The 20,403-nt window shown below is 31.1% G+C and overlaps 1 protein-coding gene across 1 annotated transcript; it reads right to left on the bottom strand.

The window, feature by feature from the left end:
* Nucleotides 1-12,055: 12,055 nt before the first annotated feature.
* Nucleotides 12,056-15,789, bottom strand: LOC131599799 (uncharacterized). Its single transcript, XM_058872052.1, has 9 exons — nt 15,757-15,789; nt 15,211-15,342; nt 14,524-14,613; nt 14,352-14,422; nt 14,207-14,263; nt 13,690-13,869; nt 13,439-13,559; nt 13,315-13,352; nt 12,056-13,188 (listed from the first exon to the last, which is right to left on the bottom strand). The coding sequence occupies exons 2-9, from the start codon at nt 15,274-15,276 to the stop codon at nt 13,170-13,172; spliced, it is 642 nt and encodes a 213-aa protein (XP_058728035.1). The 5' UTR covers nt 15,277-15,342; nt 15,757-15,789; the 3' UTR covers nt 12,056-13,169.
* Nucleotides 15,790-20,403: the final 4,614 nt, after the last annotated feature.

Here is a 20,403-nt window from a genome sequence, read left to right as displayed (position 1 = left end):
CCTACTTCACCAAATAGGTTGAAGCTGCTTCTTACGCTAATGTAACAAGACACGTGGTCATCCGATTCATCAAGAAAGAGATAATCTACCGATACGAACTTCCCAACAAAATCATCACTAATAATGCATCAAATTTTAAAAACATATGAAAGAGTTATGCAAAAACTTTAAGATTGAACACCATAACTCATCACCGTACCGACCGAAAATGGATGGCGATGTAGAAACAGCAAACAAAAACATCAAGAAATCCTTCAAAAGATGGTGAAAACTTATAAGGAGTGGCATGAGATGCTTCATTTTGCACTACATGGCTACAGTCAAAACTTCAATAAGATATGGAAGCAGTACTTCCTATCGAGGTAGAGATCCCATCAATGAGAATCTTGATGGAGACAAAGTTAGAAGAAGCTAAATGGGTCCAAACAAGGTCTGACAAGCTGAACTTCATAGATAAGAAATGCATGATAGTTCTATGCCACTAACAGTTGTATCAGAAATGGTTCAAGAAGACATTTAACAAAAAGTTTCGTCCTTGAGAGTTTAAGGAAGGCGACTTAGTGCTCAATAAGATCTTGCCAATACACAAAAATTTAAGCGCGAAATTGACCCTAAATTATGAAGGTTTATATGTGGTGAAAAAGGCATTTTTCTAGAAGAGCTTTAATCCTTACAACTATGGACTATGAGGAGTCTCCACTCCTAATGAACTCTGATGCTTGTGGGGACCGTCATAAGGCAAGTGATTTGACCAAATGACAAATGCTATAGAAAATAAACGAAAAATTCGATCAACAGACGCGTAGAAGGTCTGTTTCTGGCGATATGTAGTATTGATTGTCCTTAACAAGCTTTCTCAAAGTTAAGCTCTCATGCTACTTATTTATAAAGGAAAAATCTATCGTGAGATTTTAGGAAGAATTGGAAGGGAGAGACTTGTTAAAGCATGATAATTTCTATTACGACTTTACAAGTTTGCTTACTTAGTTTCCACTTGCTTGTTACTTTTTTACTTGCTTTTACTAGCATTTATAGCTTGCTGAAAAGATCTCCTTATTTATAGGATTCAAGAGAGAATTATGCACAAATTGATATATTATTTTAAATATTCATTAAAGAGAGACTTCTACTGACTTCCCTTTAATACATATATTTATTATAAGTCGTTTTACAATTTCAATAAATAATTAATAATATTTTTTCAATTATTTCTTTTAATAATTATTATTATCTCTTATTTTAATTATATAAATTTATTTTCTATATATCATTAATAAACGATAATTTTATAAAAACATTCATAATTTTTCATTTTTATACAAAAACATATATTTTTTTAATATATGTAAAAAATACAAAACGATTTATAATAAAAAATAAAAATAGTATTACGTATTATACTAATAAATTTATATATCTCTCTAAAAAGTTTCTATGGACTATATCACTAAAATTTACAATTGAGGCTAACACTTTTTTTTTTTTGGTTTATCACCACCGGTTTAGTCCGGTTCGGGGGTCAGTTCTGGCATCAAGTGGTTCCAGCCCCCTCCCGATCGCAGTTGCGGGGGATCGAACCATGGTTCTCTCTACCAAGTTCAGCGTCAATCACCACTGAACCAACTAACGATTGGTATTGAGGCTAACACTTTATCAACACAATAAATCAAATCACGGTTATAAATTATAATCCAACATGGCTCATCATTTACTAAAGTCTTGCACTCAAAACATTTCAATTTTTTTAATGAAGACTTTATTTTGTCACCAATTTAATATTTTCAAAAAACATCTTCCCCTTTAATTGTGATAATGAAATGACATCGGTGGAAGAGGAAAACGTAATACTAGTATGGACATATTTGGATAAATAATGTATTTCCACATTATAGCCTATAAAAATAGTGAGTGGAATTTTTCTATCTCTTTATTCACAAATGATAGATTAATATATACACTAGCTTTTCCAATCACCTAGTTAAGGTTTCTCCTACAATTTCTCCTCATTAAAATAAATGATTCTAGAATAACTATACAATCAGAAATATTAAAATAGAATCAATTAGGATCAGCACATCAATTACAGAATATTCTCTCAATATTCTGCATTAGCCCCCACCCCCCTCAAGTTGCAATATGAAGATTTCGAATACCCAACTTGCCAAGCAAAAGATGAAAAGGTGCATAACCCAGAGCCTTAGTAAATGTATCTGCGAGTTCTGCGCTAGTAGGGACTTACGAAGGCTGAAGGTGACCATGAACTATTTCGTTACGTACAGAATGACAGCCTACTTCAATGTGTTTTGTAAGTTCGTGAAAACAAGATTTTTAGCAATGTGGAGAGCAGCTTGACTGTCACAGTTGAGTTGTATAGGCAAATGATCAATGATGCCATGACTAGATAGAATTCCTTTCAGCCACTTAAGTTCACATGTTGTATTAGCCATCGAACGGTACTCAGCTTCAGCAGAGGACCGGGACACAATTTTCCGCTTCTTGGTCTTCCACGATACAGGAGAACGACCCAAAAAAAATAATACAACTAGTAAGGGAACCTCCAGTAAGTGGACAAGCAGCCCAATCGGCATCACACCAGCCATACAATCTCAGATCACAATCTCTGTCTAAAAAAATTCCTTGCCTAGGATTCCCTTTCAGATACCGCACTACTCGCAAGGCAGCGGTCCAGTGTTCTGCTCGTGGTTGTTGCATGAATTGAGAGAGAACATATATGGACACTGTATGACAACTCAAGTCGGGTGAAGCAAAGATAAATAAGGCGACCAACAAGTCGGCGATAACTATCGAGATTGTCAAGAAATTTTCCTTTGGCAAGGCTAAGATTATGATGTTACTCTAGTGGAGTTTCCATAGGTTTTGCTCCAAGTAACCCAAATTCACTAATAATGTCTAGAGAATATTTTCTTTGACAAAGAAACATCCCATCAGGGGATCGGGCCACTTCGACTCCCAAAAAATATTTTAACAATCCCAAGTCCTTCATATGAAAGCATTGACTCAAATAATCCTTGAATCTTTGATTAGATATGGAGTTATTTCCACAAATGATCAAATCATCAACATAAACCAGAACCACAAGTTGCACATCTTTATCAATTAAAGTGAACAAGGAATAATATGAATCGGACTGGCGAAATCCGTAATGCTTGAGAGCTAAGGAAAGCTTTGCAAACCAACAACGAGGAGCTTGTTTTAATCCATACAATGACTTTCTTAGTTTGCACACCGTCCCTGATTGAGCACTACGAAATCTAAGAGGCAATTTCATGTACTATTCCTCTTGCAACTCGCCATGAAGAAACACATTATGCACGTCCATTTGATGTAGTTCCCGCCCCTTTGCTGCAGCAATAGCTAAAACAATTCGAACAGTGACCATTTTTGCTACAGGTGCAAAGGTTTCTGTGTAGTCTACTCCCTCCACTTGATGGTTTCCAAGAATGACTAAGCGAGCTTTAAACCATTCTATAGTCCCATTGGAGTGTTACTTGATCTTGTAAATCCACTTACATCCCAAGGCCTTTTTATTTTCTAGAAGTGGGCACATGGTCCATGTGTGATTATCTTCAAGGGCTTGTATTTCAAGCTGCATAGCAGAGCACCATCTTTCATCTTTGACTGCCTTTGAGAATGTTGTTGGTTCTGTCTCTACAATAACATCGGCAAGAAACCTGCGATGCTGGGCAGAAAACTTATCACAACTCACATAGTGTGTTATAGGATATGGCGTACTTGATTTTTGCTGTGGAGGGAGTGAACAATTGGATAGGCTCAATTTTTGGACAGTTCTAGTCACATAATCCCGCAGCTTCACGTAGGGAGTTTTGTCATGTTTACCACAACCCAGAGGTTCCTCATCATTCAATTCAGCTCCAACATCATTGTCATCGTGATTTACTTCCCTTGATGTTTCAACATCTTGAGTAGTCTCCAAATCGGTACCCCCTCACTATCTCTAGTTTACTTTGCCCTCTGACATACATCAGATGCTTTATTTCCATTCGTACTTCTACCAACATGTGGAATTAACTGAGTAACTTTCATGGAAGGGTGTCCCATACGCTTGTGCCAAAGATCAAGCACGGACATATCTCCTACTTTGAAAGCTTTATCATGTCGAACTCCAATGAAATAATAGAGCCTATCTCTTTGTTCACCACTCCAATCAAAATCCTCAAGAGTACGGTCCTGCATAACACACAAAGAATGCGTGAACTGCACTACACAATCAGTATCATCTGTCAATTGGGATACTGATATTAAATTGCAATTTAATCCGAGCACATATAACACTTTCACAAGTTTCGGCCCTCCAAGAGTCACAGTTCCTTAGTTGCCACAACTTGTTCTCCATTTAGAAGTCCCACAGGACATGTTTGCACCACCTTTAGCTCGCGGAGAAGTCTTAAATATCCAGTCATATGATTAGAGGCTCCTGTATTAATAATCCACACTGCATTTTTACTAGTCATTCTTTCTGTGGTGTTCCCTTTATGACTGTTAAGAAGATCCACCAGAGTTTTCCATTGCTCACTGCTTAAACTTGTCCTTGTGATTTGTGCAGTATTGGCGTCCACCATGCCACCTTGTCCACGGCCTGCACTATTTCCACTTAGTTGTTGCCCTTTGCCTCTTCCGCTTGGATTTTTTTTCACCTTGTGGTCGATCACCCCACCAGTTAGGATAACTAACTACCTAGAAGCAGCTTGTTTCATCATGTCCAGTGCGGTTGCAATGCGAGCATATCATTGCTTTGTTCTTTGCTTCGCCGTGTCCCTTCACCCTCACACTTGTTTAGACAGCTAACCCCATAATTTCCATGCTTCCTTCTTTAGAACGAATTACAGTTTTCATTCGTTCTTCCTGCTGCACCAATGTGGAATATATCCTAGTCGGACAGCAAAGAGTTTGTAGCCAACAAACTGGAACGAACCGTCCCATAAAGCGCATCGTCCAACCCCACTAGGACTTGGTGAGCTTTTTCTTCCTCTCGTCGTTTTTCCAATTTCACAGCAATGTTATACTTGCAACCTTTGCAAGTGCAAGTCAGCGTCTGTTCATAGTTGGCCAACTCATCCCAGAGAGTCTTCATCTTTCCATAGTAGGCTACCATGGCCGCCCCCCCCCGCCCCCCCCCCCCCCCCCCCCCCCCCCCCCCCCCTGCCTGCATTCTACCAATTCAGATTTCAATTGTTGAATTCTAGGTCCATTCACAACTAAAAATTTGTCCTTGATGTCTTGCCACATGTCCTTCTTCAATTTCAGGTGATCCGTCCTCTGGTTGCGTAATGGTTCAATCAACGAAACCCCATTTTCTTCTCGCCCTCAAGGATGTTCGCATAGCTCACGCCCATTCCTCACAATTCTCACCTCGCAGCTGCACTCGCGTAATCACACTTCCAGGATTGTCATTGAAGTGTAAATCATAAGATGATGAGTTTCTCTTGCCAAGATCAAATTTTGGTTAATTTTCTTTTACTACAATAGCAGCCACAAAAATAGTGAGTGGAATTTTTCTATTTCTTTATTCACAAATGATAGATTAATATATACACCAACTCTTCCAATCACCTAGTTAAGGTTTCTCCTACAATTTCTCCTCATAAAACCATACAGCTGATACTTATTAAAATAAATGATTCTAGAATAACTATACAATCAGAAATATTAAAATAGAATCAATTAGGATCAGCACATCAATTACAGAATATTCTCTCAATGTTCTACATTGTAGCCTAAATCCTTATCAAAAATAAGTATTTGTGAATAAGCTCGTATAAGCAATTTTTATAAAAATCTAAAAAAATAAATTAAACTCATTTTTAAATATGCCATAGGTTTGGAGAATTTTTAAAATTAAGTGCAATTTTTTTTCTGAAAAGTGTCTAAGCTGGTTTGATAAACTAGTATAATCTAGGACATAGAATCCACACAGGTGCATAAATCCTTCTCATTACGATACCTTGTTGCAGCATTATATGCCACACTAAAAGCTATACCAGTGCTATCACCTTGGTCTGGGATATAGAAATTATAATCAGTCATGAATCCCATCACATTGACTTCAAATTTTGAATGACTTATACGAGTAATAGACGAGGGAACAATACTTTGATTCCACGGATTCTCCATTTTCATTTCCTAGAACTCAAGTGTAGAAGTGAGGGATTAGAGTTTTGTTTTTGTTTAGGCTAAACCAAAATACAAGCACTAAACAATTTTGTTTTCCTTTGCCAAACCAACACTAATTTATAGTGTCCATAATGCTTATATTTGAAGTGTGGCCTAAGATGTGGTATTTGAAGCATTTCATCTTTTTATTTTCATAATTCTTCTTGATGAACCCTCATCCTACTCTTGAAGATTCGGGTTTCTCATCAGTTCTTGTTCTTTCTTTGTAAATTATTCCTCCTCTTTTCTTCTAAGTCTTCTTTGCATACCCTGATTTGAACTGAGGACGCCTTAGATATTGTATAGCTTGGTGTACCGCTGGGTCTTGTACATTTTTGTTTATTTAGTTTCCATCTGCAACTACGTGTATTATTATTATTATTATTATTATTATTATTATTATTATTATTATTATTATTATTATTATTATTATTATTATTATTATTATTATTATTATTATTATTATTATTATTATTATTATTATTATTATTATTATTATTATTATTATTATTATTATTATTATTATTATTATTATTATTATTATTATTATTATTATTATTATTATTATTATTATTATTATTATTATTATTATTATTATTATTATTATTATTATTATTATTATTATTATTATTATTATTATTATTATTATTATTATTATTATTATTATTATTATTATTATTATTATTATTATTATTATTATTATTATTATTATTATTATTATTATTATTATTATTATTATTATTATTATTATTATTATTATTATTATTATTATTATTATTATTATTATTATTATTATTATTATTATTATTATTATTATTATTATTATTATTATTATTATTATTATTATTATTATTATTATTATTATTATTATTATTATTATTATTATTATTATTATTATTATTATTATTATTATTATTATTATTATTATTATTATTATTATTATTATTATTATTATTATTATTATTATTATTATTATTATTATTATTATTATTATTATTATTATTATTATTATTATTATTATTATTATTATTATTATTATTATTATTATTATTATTATTATTATTATTATTATTATTATTATTATTATTATTATTATTATTATTATTATTATTATTATTATTATTATTATTATTATTATTATTATTATTATTATTATTATTATTATTATTATTATTATTATTATTATTATTATTATTATTATTATTATTATTATTATTATTATTATTATTATTATTATTATTATTATTATTATTATTATTATTATTATTATTATTATTATTATTATTATTATTATTATTATTATTATTATTATTATTATTATTATTATTATTATTATTATTATTATTATTATTATTATTATTATTATTATTATTATTATTATTATTATTATTATTATTATTATTATTATTATTATTATTATTATTATTATTATTATTATTATTATTATTATTATTATTATTATTATTATTATTATTATTATTATTATTATTATTATTATTATTATTATTATTATTATTATTATTATTATTATTATTATTATTATTATTATTATTATTATTATTATTATTATTATTATTATTATTATTATTATTATTATTATTATTATTATTATTATTATTATTATTATTATTATTATTATTATTATTATTATTATTATTATTATTATTATTATTATTATTATTATTATTATTATTATTATTATTATTATTATTATTATTATTATTATTATTATTATTATTATTATTATTATTATTATTATTATTATTATTATTATTATTATTATTATTATTATTATTATTATTATTATTATTATTATTATTATTATTATTATTATTATTATTATTATTATTATTATTATTATTATTATTATTATTATTATTATTATTATTATTATTATTATTATTATTATTATTATAGAAAGGGTTAAATAGACAATGCCCCCCGCCATTAGGGCGAGATTCGGTTTTTCCCCCTTGAAATTTTTTTTTTTATCCGCCCCTTATAAAACCAAAATATCAATTTTACCACATATGTTGACTGTGTAGTTGACTAAGGCACATGTGATATTTTTTGGTGCTGACTGGGTAATAAATAGACACATGTGGCATATTTTAATTGGAAACAAATTAAAAGATCATTAATACAATTTTTTTGGCTGATTCTCTTCTTCATCTCTATCTCTTGGTGCTGGTGCCAGCAAGAACAAGAATAAGAATGGCGCTCTTCCATAATTCTCGTTCCTCCAACCATCTTTTAGTTTTTGCAGCAAATGACCTTTCATGGAAGGTAGGACGACTATATGTTGTTAGTTCTTCATCAGTACGATGCTAATTGGGAATGGTTTTTATCTTTGCATGTCGGCAAAGCAAGGAATAAAGTGCAAGTGTTCCACCTGCTCTACAAATGTTAGTTTTGTAAAAATTTATTGCAGCTTAGAAGTCTGAAAGTAACATACCTGTCTAATGATCTATATGCGATGCGAGTATATTTATTTACAGTCATGGAATCTTAATAATTGATATCAATAAAATTAGTCAATTTATAACCAGACATCACCCATTCTATACAAAACTATGAGCTACTTCGTTACAACATTTATATATACGAAAAGCAAGTGATATCTTTTGTAGATTTACTGTTCTGTATGTTGTCGCTAGTAATGTCAGGTGTGTTATTCAATGAGTTATCAATTTTCTTGCAACACTAACAAATTCATGTTCTTTGTTATTTGGTTCCTTGTTTGATCAAGTGACTCAAACCCAAAAACAGAGGTTCGGGTTTCTTTGAGTTCTGATATAGCTGGTATGAGTAATACCTCAACATGAAAAGAATTGAGCGCCTATAACAATTAGAGATTGAGTTTTGATGTCAGCAAAATGAAAGATCCAAAGGAAAACAGATAAAATGAATGTGCAACATTATCCTTTCCTGGCAGGAAATCTAATAGAATGGATACTGCATAATAATGAATGAACAAAAATTAAAGAATATCTCTGATACCATGATGTCATTATCTATGATACTAATTACGTATAAGCAGTGTGTGTAAGTGTGCTAGTCACGTGTGTGTTTTTGTGTGTATTATGTCATTGTAATACTAAGTGATGTAGTATTTATGCAAGCATATATAATAATGAATGCCATGCAAATAGTAGTGTTATCAAGAGTGAGGGTTCTGTTTTATGTATGTATAATTGTGATATAGGTATCAATTTGCTTTGTGTTAAGACCTATATGTTGTGTGCGTGTTATACTGTGTGTCATTGATGTGATCATTGTAGTTATGCGTGTTCGTTGGCGCAGGTGTATAAACATTGTTTTCTGTCTAGTTTCTCAGTACTTAGTAGTTTATGCAAATGTGCTCTTAATAATTGCGTTTTTGAGTGATACTAATAATATGAATGAGCATGTATTCGTTTGTATTATAACACTATGTATTGTATCTTATGCAGCATGATGCATGTATGTGTATGGTATTTTAGTGTTGTTTCTCATATCAAAATTGTTGGTGTGTGATTATATGCTAGTAATATTGACTGACAATTGTACGTGTCACTATGCATGTTGTTGCATTGTTATAATATTGTGTTGTGATGTGTGTTAGTGTGATGTAACATCATTGTTTACATGTGTGTCTTGTTATTTTTGAACTGTGTGTTGTGTGTGCATCTTGCTCTTTGTCTGAATGTATTCTACACTGATTGTGGTTGCGTAGCTAAAAACATTATCTTCTCCTACATACGAAATTTGATTGTTGTTGTGCTTTGACTATTGTGCGTGGATCTGCTTTATATTTAAGTGTCTGTTGTCTTATTGATGTTTAAGCATTATACGGTGGTGATTTTCTGTTCACAATGAAATAGTAGTTGTTGTGTGCTTGTGCATGTTAATGAAAACATATGATCATTGTTATTGTGTGTGTGTGGCTGTGTAGATATTTGTTCTGTGTGTGTGGATGATATTAAGTGTGACTGTGCGTGAGGTGTCTATTGTTTGTAGTAATAATGTGTGTGTACATTTTGTTTGTGTGTGTGAATGTGTTTGTGTTAAAAAATTATGCGTGTGTACATGTTTGTGCTGTTTGTTATTGTGTGTGAATGTGATGTGTATAGTAGTATGTGTATAGCAAATAGTTTTGTATGTGGTAAGTAGTGAATCATCCAGTGCAAAGCAAGCTACTGAATGCTCGTTCATAAGGCAGCCATTATGCTCTAATACGTGAGCAGTTTCGCGTGTCACTTTGATAGATATATGTGACATATTGAAACCCTGGAAATCAATCAGCCAAACCACCTGTTCTTGTTCGTTTTGAAGATTTAAAATAGCATTCTCCATGCAGTACACAATGATGTTCCTTTAGATTCCATCTTTCTTTATTACACGGTCAGCATAAAAAAAATATACATGTGCCTTAGTCAACATCTGTGGTAATAGGGTGTGGTAAAATTGATGTTTTGGTTTTATAAGGGACATATCAACAAAAAAAAACTTCAGGGGGGCAAAACCGAATCTCACCCTAATGACAGGGGGACATTGTATATTTAACCTAGGCTTTGTTTGGATTGATGGAACCGGGTGGAGCGGAGCGGAATGAGATGGAATAAAATGATATTCCATTGTTTGGATAAGTTAAAAACGGATGGAGTGGAGCGGAATGGAGTGGTATGGATTCCGTTTCATTCCATCACTTACCACCATTTTTCTTCCCCTCCGATTTGGGCGGAATGAACAACTTACTTTGTTCCGTCCTGAAATTTCCAAACAATGGAATGGTATCTTCGTTCCGCTCCGCTCCACTCCGCTCCATCCCACTCCGCTCCGCTCCATTCCGCTCCGTTGATTTTATGATATCCAAATATACCCTAAGGCTTTGTTTGGATTGATGGAATCGGATGGAGCGGAGCGGAATGGAATGGAATAAAATGATATTCCGTTGTTTGGATAATTTAAAAACGGATGGAGCGGAGCGGAAAGGAGTGGTATGGATTCCATTCCATTCCACCACTTACCACCATATTCCTTCCCCTCCAATTTGGGCGGAATGAATAATTTGTCTTATTTCGTTCTAAAATTTCCAAACAATGGAATGGTACATTCGTTCTGCTCCGTTCCACTCCGCTCCATCCCACTCCGCTCCATTCCATTCTGCTCCGTTCATTTCGTGATATCCAAACATACCCTAAGGAAATCATGTTTACTAATAAAAAAACAAAAAAACCCAGATCCTGATATTTCTTAACTCTCACATTCGTCGTTCCTAAAATTCAATCTAGATTTGATAATGGAAAATCACACCACCAACCAATAATTGTCACTACAAGAAAATTGACTTTCGGTGACACTCAAAAAGTGTCACTAAAAGTCAATAATCTGTAGGTAAATGTGTATTGGACTTTGAGTGACAGCCACACTTGGCGTCAACTTTAAGGGGGTGTAGTGTGACACCAAATTGATTGTCACAATAACTTTTAGCTACGGTTAAGTTTTTCCCTACAGTGTCATTATATACAATGCTAGTATTACAAATAATAGAAACTCTAGCTACGGATTGTTTTCTTTTAGCTGTCACTAGAACTTCAAATAATATAATTTTTATTATATAAAAATATAATAAATTTATAAATTCAATTTTTAATATAATTGAGAAATATTACTATTTAAATAAAAGTTACTCATTTAAAATATTTTCCATTACATTTTGAACCATGACAAAGCTAAATAACTAACATTAAACTATTATACCATTTTCTATTAAATAAAGTCAAATAGTTCAATATAGAAAGATTGATTTCATATAATATTGATAAAAACTAATTACAAAATAAATCATATCCTTAACATCTTAGTATATATCCAACTCCATATTATTATTTTCTATATTTGAATTTTCACATAAAATAAAATAAAATAAAAATCCTTTTCTTATATTTGTATGTTGATGTATCCATAACTTTGAAAGTCCTGCTATGCTCACTTCCATGTATCTGCATCTAAATTTTTCCTGAAATAATAAATAAATAATGATCAATATGCAAACAAAACTAAATAAACTATGCATAACAATATCACACATCTTCTACAGAAGGATACAACTCAGTTTATATTCAAATTCAAGCTATTCAAATTTTTCAAATACTTGTTTGTCAGTACTTCAAATACCTGCAACCAATGAGATGTTATCAAATCAAAATAAATTAGTTCAAATTAATCAACACAAGATGTTTCGAGTATAGTCCAAAATTGTAACTTCAATATAGAACAAATAAATTGCAAGGTAAATTCTAGAAAGCACTCCTTTGGCCAACAAGATAACCTTCAATGAATTAGTTTTGGTAACACACAACAGAAAAATCAATTACAAGGAGGTAACCAATAGCCAGGAAAAAGATTAGTGCAGTTAAGAATTGGGTCCCCATATTTTAAACAGGAATCAAAGGAGACCCAAAATCTAGCCTGCAATAATATACACATGTATTAACAGTTAGTAGTATATGTATTGCATACTAGCATCAAAATTTGAACGTATATCATCTTTTTCTACATACAAATGTTGGAATTTACAGTTTATGCTAATTTCCAGGATCAAGTATAAAATCTACTAATAGAAAAAAGTTAGTTTTGGAATTGTATGATATTTTGAGTTCGAATAAATTGATCTAACTTATGAGCACTTCCAATCTCGCGTAATCCATGAATGGTAAATCCAGTTAGGTTTTACTTAAATCTAACTACCAGTGACTCATTCATAAATGGAAATTCTCAACAAAAAAAAGCATAGACTCATTGAAGCAGTAGAAGCCGAGTGACAAAGTTTAAAGGAAGAAAACAAAACTCAAATAACTTCAAACAAATCCAAAACAAAAACCGATCTACACAGTAATGAAATAAAATCAACTCACCATTATATTCTTCCTTCCCAGACACAATCCATCTGTTATCAAATCAACTCAAGTACAATCGCTTTCTCCTCGTTCGTATCATGTTGAGTCTTCCTGCCTGTGTATAGTAGCAAGTTTCGTTGTAAATTTAAATCTTGAAAATCTTAGCAGAGCACAAATTTGTAGAACATGAGTTAGTGGCTCTCAATGATAATTTGAAACAAACTCGTTCTTTTAAAAATACCTTGTGTTTTCTGCATGTTTTACTTGGTTTTCTTCCACCTGTAGAAATACATGATTACTGAAACCGAAACAACCTTTAAAGTGAAGACAATCAATCATACAATAATGCTTAATATTTTACTTACAGTGCTAATCCCTATCGAGTTATTTCCTTGACTTGCAATTGCCTCTTCGATTTGTAAGATTTCAGCTTCTGTAGTATACACACGTTCCAATATCTCAGGAGTGTTTACAAAGCGTACAAACCTATAAAACCATGACGATTAGTCCACCAAGCTCTTCAAAAATATTATTCAAAATCATGCGACAATAAAAATGATAATGTTTTTAAAGCTATACCAAACATATCAATAAACCGAAACATTAAAAGTCAAACCTTTCAAGAGTTCCTTTGGTAAACCATGTGGAATCACTTCCATCATCCGGCTCAAGAACAATTGAATAACCACCCTTGTCCATTTGATCTTGAGCCGCTTTCAAGTGAGAAAGAAATGGATTGAGCAAACCTGAAGCAATTTTCTCCTTCTTTCCATTCACAGTTATAACCAAGTCAAATCTGATTTACACAGAAGCAGAAACATTGAAAAATCAAACACATAAATCAGTGTTGACAAACAATGTGTAATTTTTATCATCAAGCTTTCTCATAAATCAATTAGTATCAAAATAATAACAAGTGTAAAAAACAAGGGTTTCTCAACTCTCCTAGTTAGCACACCTTTCAAAATTTGCATTCTAGTACTTAAATCATAAAAACAACATCACTGAAATCATAAAAACAAGGGTTTTAGGCCAAGATTTTTTTTTCCGGCTTAGTTGAATAAACAGGATAACTTTCCCACATGGGCAGTCCTCCATTGATATTAGGATAGAAAGTATCTGACATGTCAGACCTTCGGGAAAAGTCAATATGCCATGTATCTTCTAGCATATCCTCGTAGTCACTAAACCTAACAAGGGAAATCACAAGGGTCATCTAAACGTAAAATAGTTCACAAACATTGTCACAGCAGAGAGAAAATTCATGAACGCACTAACCAAGTCCGTGGTGGAGGAGGATACACGTCAGGAACAAAAAGCATTGGATAGACCAACCCCATGGGAGGAACCTATGCAATAGTATTTGTCAGTTGTCAAAGTCTAAGCATATGATTATGTAATGGCAAAATTTGAGGGCAAATGAAGAAAGAATTTGGCTGAGAACATGTACATTGAGAGAAGTAAGCCTTGTCCTGTGAGATCCAGGTGCCGCTTTATCCTCGTAAGAATGAACTACTGCAATAGCATCAAGTTGCCCCTCCTATAGAGAAAATACTAGATAACTTATATTGAATTCAAGTTTGGAGCAAGCTAAATTTAGAGTTTCACCACTGGTAGTCTGTGATTTGATGCATTTTTTTAATTCATCAGACACGTGAACCATTTCAATATGTTCGGCTATCATTGATCTATATATAATTTACTTTCTAAGAACTACAAAGTGGCAAAAGTATATTGTTGTTAAATGGCAGCCATGCCGGAATGGTGTAGCAGGTTTTTTTGATAACCGCCATGGCCAATCTGTAAAGGGATGCCGGCTACGGCGGTGCTATAGACTAAAATAGCATGTTCATATAGAAGAGTTTTGACCTTCCACCATTGACATAACTGCAAATGCATGCACGAGGGCAATGAAGAGATAACAAAGCTGAGAGAGAGAAATAAAAGGAAGAAAAAAGAGACAGCAGCTTTAGGTATAAAACCCATGAGATGTAAACTCATGCTATAAATAGCTCCTCTTGTATTGTTCACAACTGTCGGTTTTCTCTCAACTATGAATTATTAAAAATGGCATATCGTATGAGTTAATATAATAAAGTAATAATTTGGCAAAATGAGATAAAGTAGTAGAACTCACTCTGATTTCGCAATATGACTCTTTCAGTTGATTTAACATTAACAGATCTATAGGCTTTGTCAACATATCTGTTCTAATTTGTGGATAAGTCTGGTGATGCCTTTGCGCCCAAAGAAGGCCCCTTGATATATCCTAAAAATATGTACTTAATATTTAAAATACTACCATAAATAACTTTTAAAGCACAGAAGATGAGATCATTCCATAACTCCAATGATTCATTTAAAGAAGGCACGGGGTATAAGCCATCAGTGTCAATCAAAGTTCCTGTTCCCATAATCCTTCCAATTTCCAATTCTTAATTCAAACTGTCATTTTTCAATTCATCTCAATAAACTAACTTCCTTTATCAAGAGATTATAGTTTACATACGCCGCATAAGTGAAAACAAAATGACAGATTCTAAACTAATGCAAAGAAAAGCTTGGTGTCAAATAACAAATAACAAATAACAGGTGTCCAAGATATTACTAAGCATATATTTTCCAAGTCCATAACTATTTCAAAACACCAGAAACGCGTGCAATATAAAAATATATTTTGTACCTCACCGCCAAAAGTTAAAGTCCTTGCAGTTGATGGTAGAATGGCTCCATCCTAAACAATGAAAGAAGTAGTTAACAACCAAAAACTTAGCCAGCTTTTATTTTTCAATCTATCTGAAGTCTAAACAATCATCAAGCATGGAGAAAATCCAATTTGATAGAAAATTTGAGGTACAAGTCAATATTCAAAATGGTAAATGTATGAGAAGAATGAGAAAAAAAATTGATCTGTTCATGTGCCAAACACTTTCCACAATGAAGCTCGAAGGAAAAGTCCATTGCATGAATTATTAGATGGGATAAAAAATGAAAAACAATAGCACTATTCTCCAACCATAAAACCCAAACCTAATTTCAATGGCAGGGGTAGCACATGTGATTACTAATGTATGCAGATTAAAAGAAAATTAGCCTCTCTAAAACTTGAGACATGAAAACAGACACTGCATAAAGGCTTAAAAAGTACTTCGCCACTAGTCACTAATATAAACAAAAGCTCCTATTAGAAAGAAACTCTCCTAACAATCAAATCACTATTAACATGAATGATTTCCCCACTTTCCTTCTTCAATCATATTCTCACTCACTAACATAATTGAGTCGACTCTAATGCCACCACAGTCACTAACTTCCTATTCACAGCTGAGTGATTGAGCTTAGGCACAAACCCATAGTCCTATCATACAGTTAGAAAGAGCAACTTTGATCTTGACCCAAAAAAAGAGCAAGAGAATGCGAGGGTATGCATCTGCCGACAAAATGCTTGGTTTGTGAGTTGATGCACACACTAACATGCATATCATATCAAACTGTGATCACTAATTATATATCCTGAGCCTCTGATGAAATTGCTCACCATAATTGTGCAACTGCATAGTTTATGGATCATGGCATCTAAGACACCTTTTTTATTATCCCTTGTGAATCCTTACTTAGAATCATATAATTTTTGTCAAGTTTGCAAATATCCCCAATTGCATCAAAAACATCCACCAACAAGTGGCTAATAAAAATAACCACAATTATATCAAGGTTATTCAGACAATTAGTCTCTTCAAAATCAAAGTAATCTCAGCAATCACAAGTTTCAAAATATTAAGAAGAAACTTCTAATTTTATTGATGCTGAGCCACTTCTAATCTTAAAAAATACAGTAACAAACATAAAACATAATCATACAATGAGAACCTCCAATTCTAGTTTAATTCGTGTTAGGATGAAGGATCCAATTCTAATCTTAAAAAATACAAAATATGGTAACAAACATTAAACATAATCATACAATAAGACTTAAACAAAGAGCTCCAGTCAAAAATCCAACAAATTCACCTAAACTGATAATTTGATCCTAGGAAAACCTCAAAAACAAACTCTCTTAATTGCACTCCCAGCAAATAGATTCCAAAAACTGCTACAAAACACACTCGCTTGCCTAAAACCAAAAGCTGTAACTAAATTTTACCATTCTATGACACCAAGAAATCCTCTAAGCATCAAAGTGCTAAAGTAATAAATCACAAACCTAATTGAAAAATTAGACAAACAATAAATCACCTGAACTTGAAGATATGAAACTCAGATCAGTTTTTGATTCTAAATCCCCAACGTACTCTATACCTGAATATGAAAATGAAAGATAAAATAGATGAGTTTCAGAATTGGAAAACCATTTTTGTGATTGAAAAAGGAATCTGAAACTCACAGTGAATGAAAGATGAAAAAGGAATCTCACAGTGATAGAACCATTTTTGTCAACGATTGGTGTGAACGATTGAACATTTTCAATTTGAGGGTGAAGAACGATTCTCGATTTCAATGTGAAGAACGATTCTCGATTTCGGAGTGAAGAACGATTCTCGATTTCAGCGTGAAGAACATTTTTGATTTTGGGGTGAAGAACGTTTTCGATTTAGGGTGAGAAACAGTTTTCGATTTTGATGTTAAACTTTATTGTTAAATAAAGTTATATAAATAAAAGAGAAATATATATGGTGAGAATAAATATAAATAAAAGAGAAACTTTATTTTTACTTATTACTATATAAACTTAATTTAGTAATAAGTAAAAATTGTTATGGTGAGAATAAATTAAAATAATTTTTTATCTATAATAATTGTTTTACAATCTATAATTAACTTTTGTAAAAATTATTATTTTTTAAATAAGTTTATACAAATAAAAGGAAAAAGAGTATAAATATAAATAAAAGGAAAAATGTATTAAATATAAAGATATTTTAGTAGTAAATAAAAATTTTTATGGTGAGAATAAATTAAAATAATTTTTTATTTTTATAATCTACAATTTATTTTTGTTAAAAATTATTTTGTGAGCAAAATTAATTTTTGTTTAAATCAAAAAAATTATTTTAATTTTTGCTATCATAAATAATTAAAGCATTTTTAATGAAAATTGTAATATTTTTTTAAAATATAAAGTTAATTTTGATTGCTTTAAGAGTAAAAATCAATTATATGTTTTCTTGTCTAATAGGACAATAGTGATAGAGTAAAGCTGTAGGTAAAAGTAATATTTAGTGACAAATATTAGTGATAGAGTAAAACTGTAGGTAAAAGTGGTCTTTCGTGACAAATATTAATGATAGAGTAAAACTGTAGGTAAAAGTGATATTTAGTGACAAATAATTAGCCATCACTAAAAATGAGTGTCACAATATGGCATTTTTTTTGTAGTGTGTTTTTAAAATCATCATACTAACATAGCTTTAAATGGGATGCATAAAGTGATTTTATTGAGATTTATAAACCTAGATTATTACTAGTAGACAAGTCTCAATCTCTATGCCTTCAACGTCTTCCAAAAATTAGGCCTTTATGCAGAATTTTCAATCTCCACCAATAATTCAAAAAAATAGTGAGAGAAATTCAACCTACTTATCCAAATTGAATTTAGGTTAGAGTTTTAGGTTTTTATTTGGAAAGAATTGGGATGAGGAACAAATCACGACATGAGTTTTTAAAAGGGTTGAGATGAAGAATATATAAAGATATGAGTTTTGGAAATAATCAGAATGAAGAGATGAAGAACAAATGAAGATCTGGGTTTTGAAAAGCACTGGGATGAAGAATGAGTGAAGAACAATGAATACTTGAAGTATTGGGTTTAGTGTTCTTGATGAACGTGAAATCTGTTAAATTTTATTAAAAATTAAATTAATTTTGTATTTTAATAACACTATTTTTTATATTTTAATAAGACTATTTTTGATAATTTAATGTGATTGAAGATTTGAAAGAATTGAAAAAGTGAGAATTTTGTATTTATTGAAATTTTGTATTTATTGATATTTTTGAAAAATTTTAAAAATAACATAATTTTATATATTAATATTAGTATTTTATTTTTAAAATATTTTAAAATATCAAACATATTTTAAGATAGGCTTAATTACACTTTTGGTCCTCGTGTTTTGACCAACTCACGAAATTGGTCATCTATTTTAATATATAAAAATCAATTACCACCAAATTCCCTTAATTACCCTAATCACAATCAATTAAAGATGATTTTGCATACCCCTGAGAGTAATTACACATCTAAACATAATTAAATTGCAGCAGCCCTAATTATTTGAAATCCTTTTATTGGAACACGCTATATTCCATCATCACACGCTTTTAGTTTCCCAAGCATTGGAAAATACACTGTTTTTACTCTGAAAAGACATTGGAAACATATCAAACGTTTCTCATTCTTCTTCTCCTATTCATCCCCTATATTAAATCATCTTCACTTCCTCTCAAAGTTATTTCCGTCCTTCCCTCTTCCACTGTCATCTTCAAAACCGATTCAATTTTGTTTCCCATTCTTATTTTTTTCTTAAATCGTGACTGATCCATTAAAAAGCATCATCATTCAGCATGAGAACCGTAAATTCATCCTTTATCAAAACCATGGCAAACTCTTTCCAATTTCTTCATTTAATTTTGACTGCTTTAAGATTTCTTATTAAAACCCACAACATAATCCCCAACTATTCATACCTTCTGAAACCCTAATCTTTCATTTTCTCCTCCCAAACCAACAATGCTTTCGAAACCTCCAAAGGTAATTTCTTTAATTTTTTTTTGCTTTTCATCGATCAGATTTTACTTTCTACTTTTTTAAATTGATAAGTCTTTTTAATATATTTTTATTTAAAAAATATTTTTAACGAATTAATGAGAGAAAAATGATTTTTTTTACTGTTTTGTTTAGACTTAAATATAAGGAAAATGAAGTCTTTATGCTGAGAAATCTGGAGGAATTTGATTTTTGTTAAATGTTGACAGAAAAATCAGTGTTGTACTCAAATGTTGATAATTTTAGAAATTAAGGTGTTTGATTTTGGAAGTATACTTAATTCCCATTAATTTAAAATTGTTGATTTCACCGATAGATATCTGGATACCTTAAATATTTTGTTTGGTAAGTTGGTGATTGATGTTGTTACCGTGAGAATTTTGTTATCTTTTTTTCTCACATATTTACTTTTCTTTATTTGTTTGTTTGATTTTGTTGTTGTGTTGAATTTACTCAAGTCTTGAACTGAGTTTGGATCCAGTAATATATAATTTTGAATAATACAGTCACACTAATATGCTCATAAATGTCAAAAAAAAATAAAATAGCACAACTGTTAGTTTT

Source organism: Vicia villosa, linkage group LG4 (genome assembly GCF_029867415.1).
Source record: "Vicia villosa cultivar HV-30 ecotype Madison, WI linkage group LG4, Vvil1.0, whole genome shotgun sequence".
NCBI classification, from domain to species: Eukaryota; Viridiplantae; Streptophyta; class Magnoliopsida; order Fabales; family Fabaceae; genus Vicia; species Vicia villosa.
Note: the sequence above shows the minus strand (reverse complement) of the source record. Positions and strands in the feature narration are given on the sequence as shown.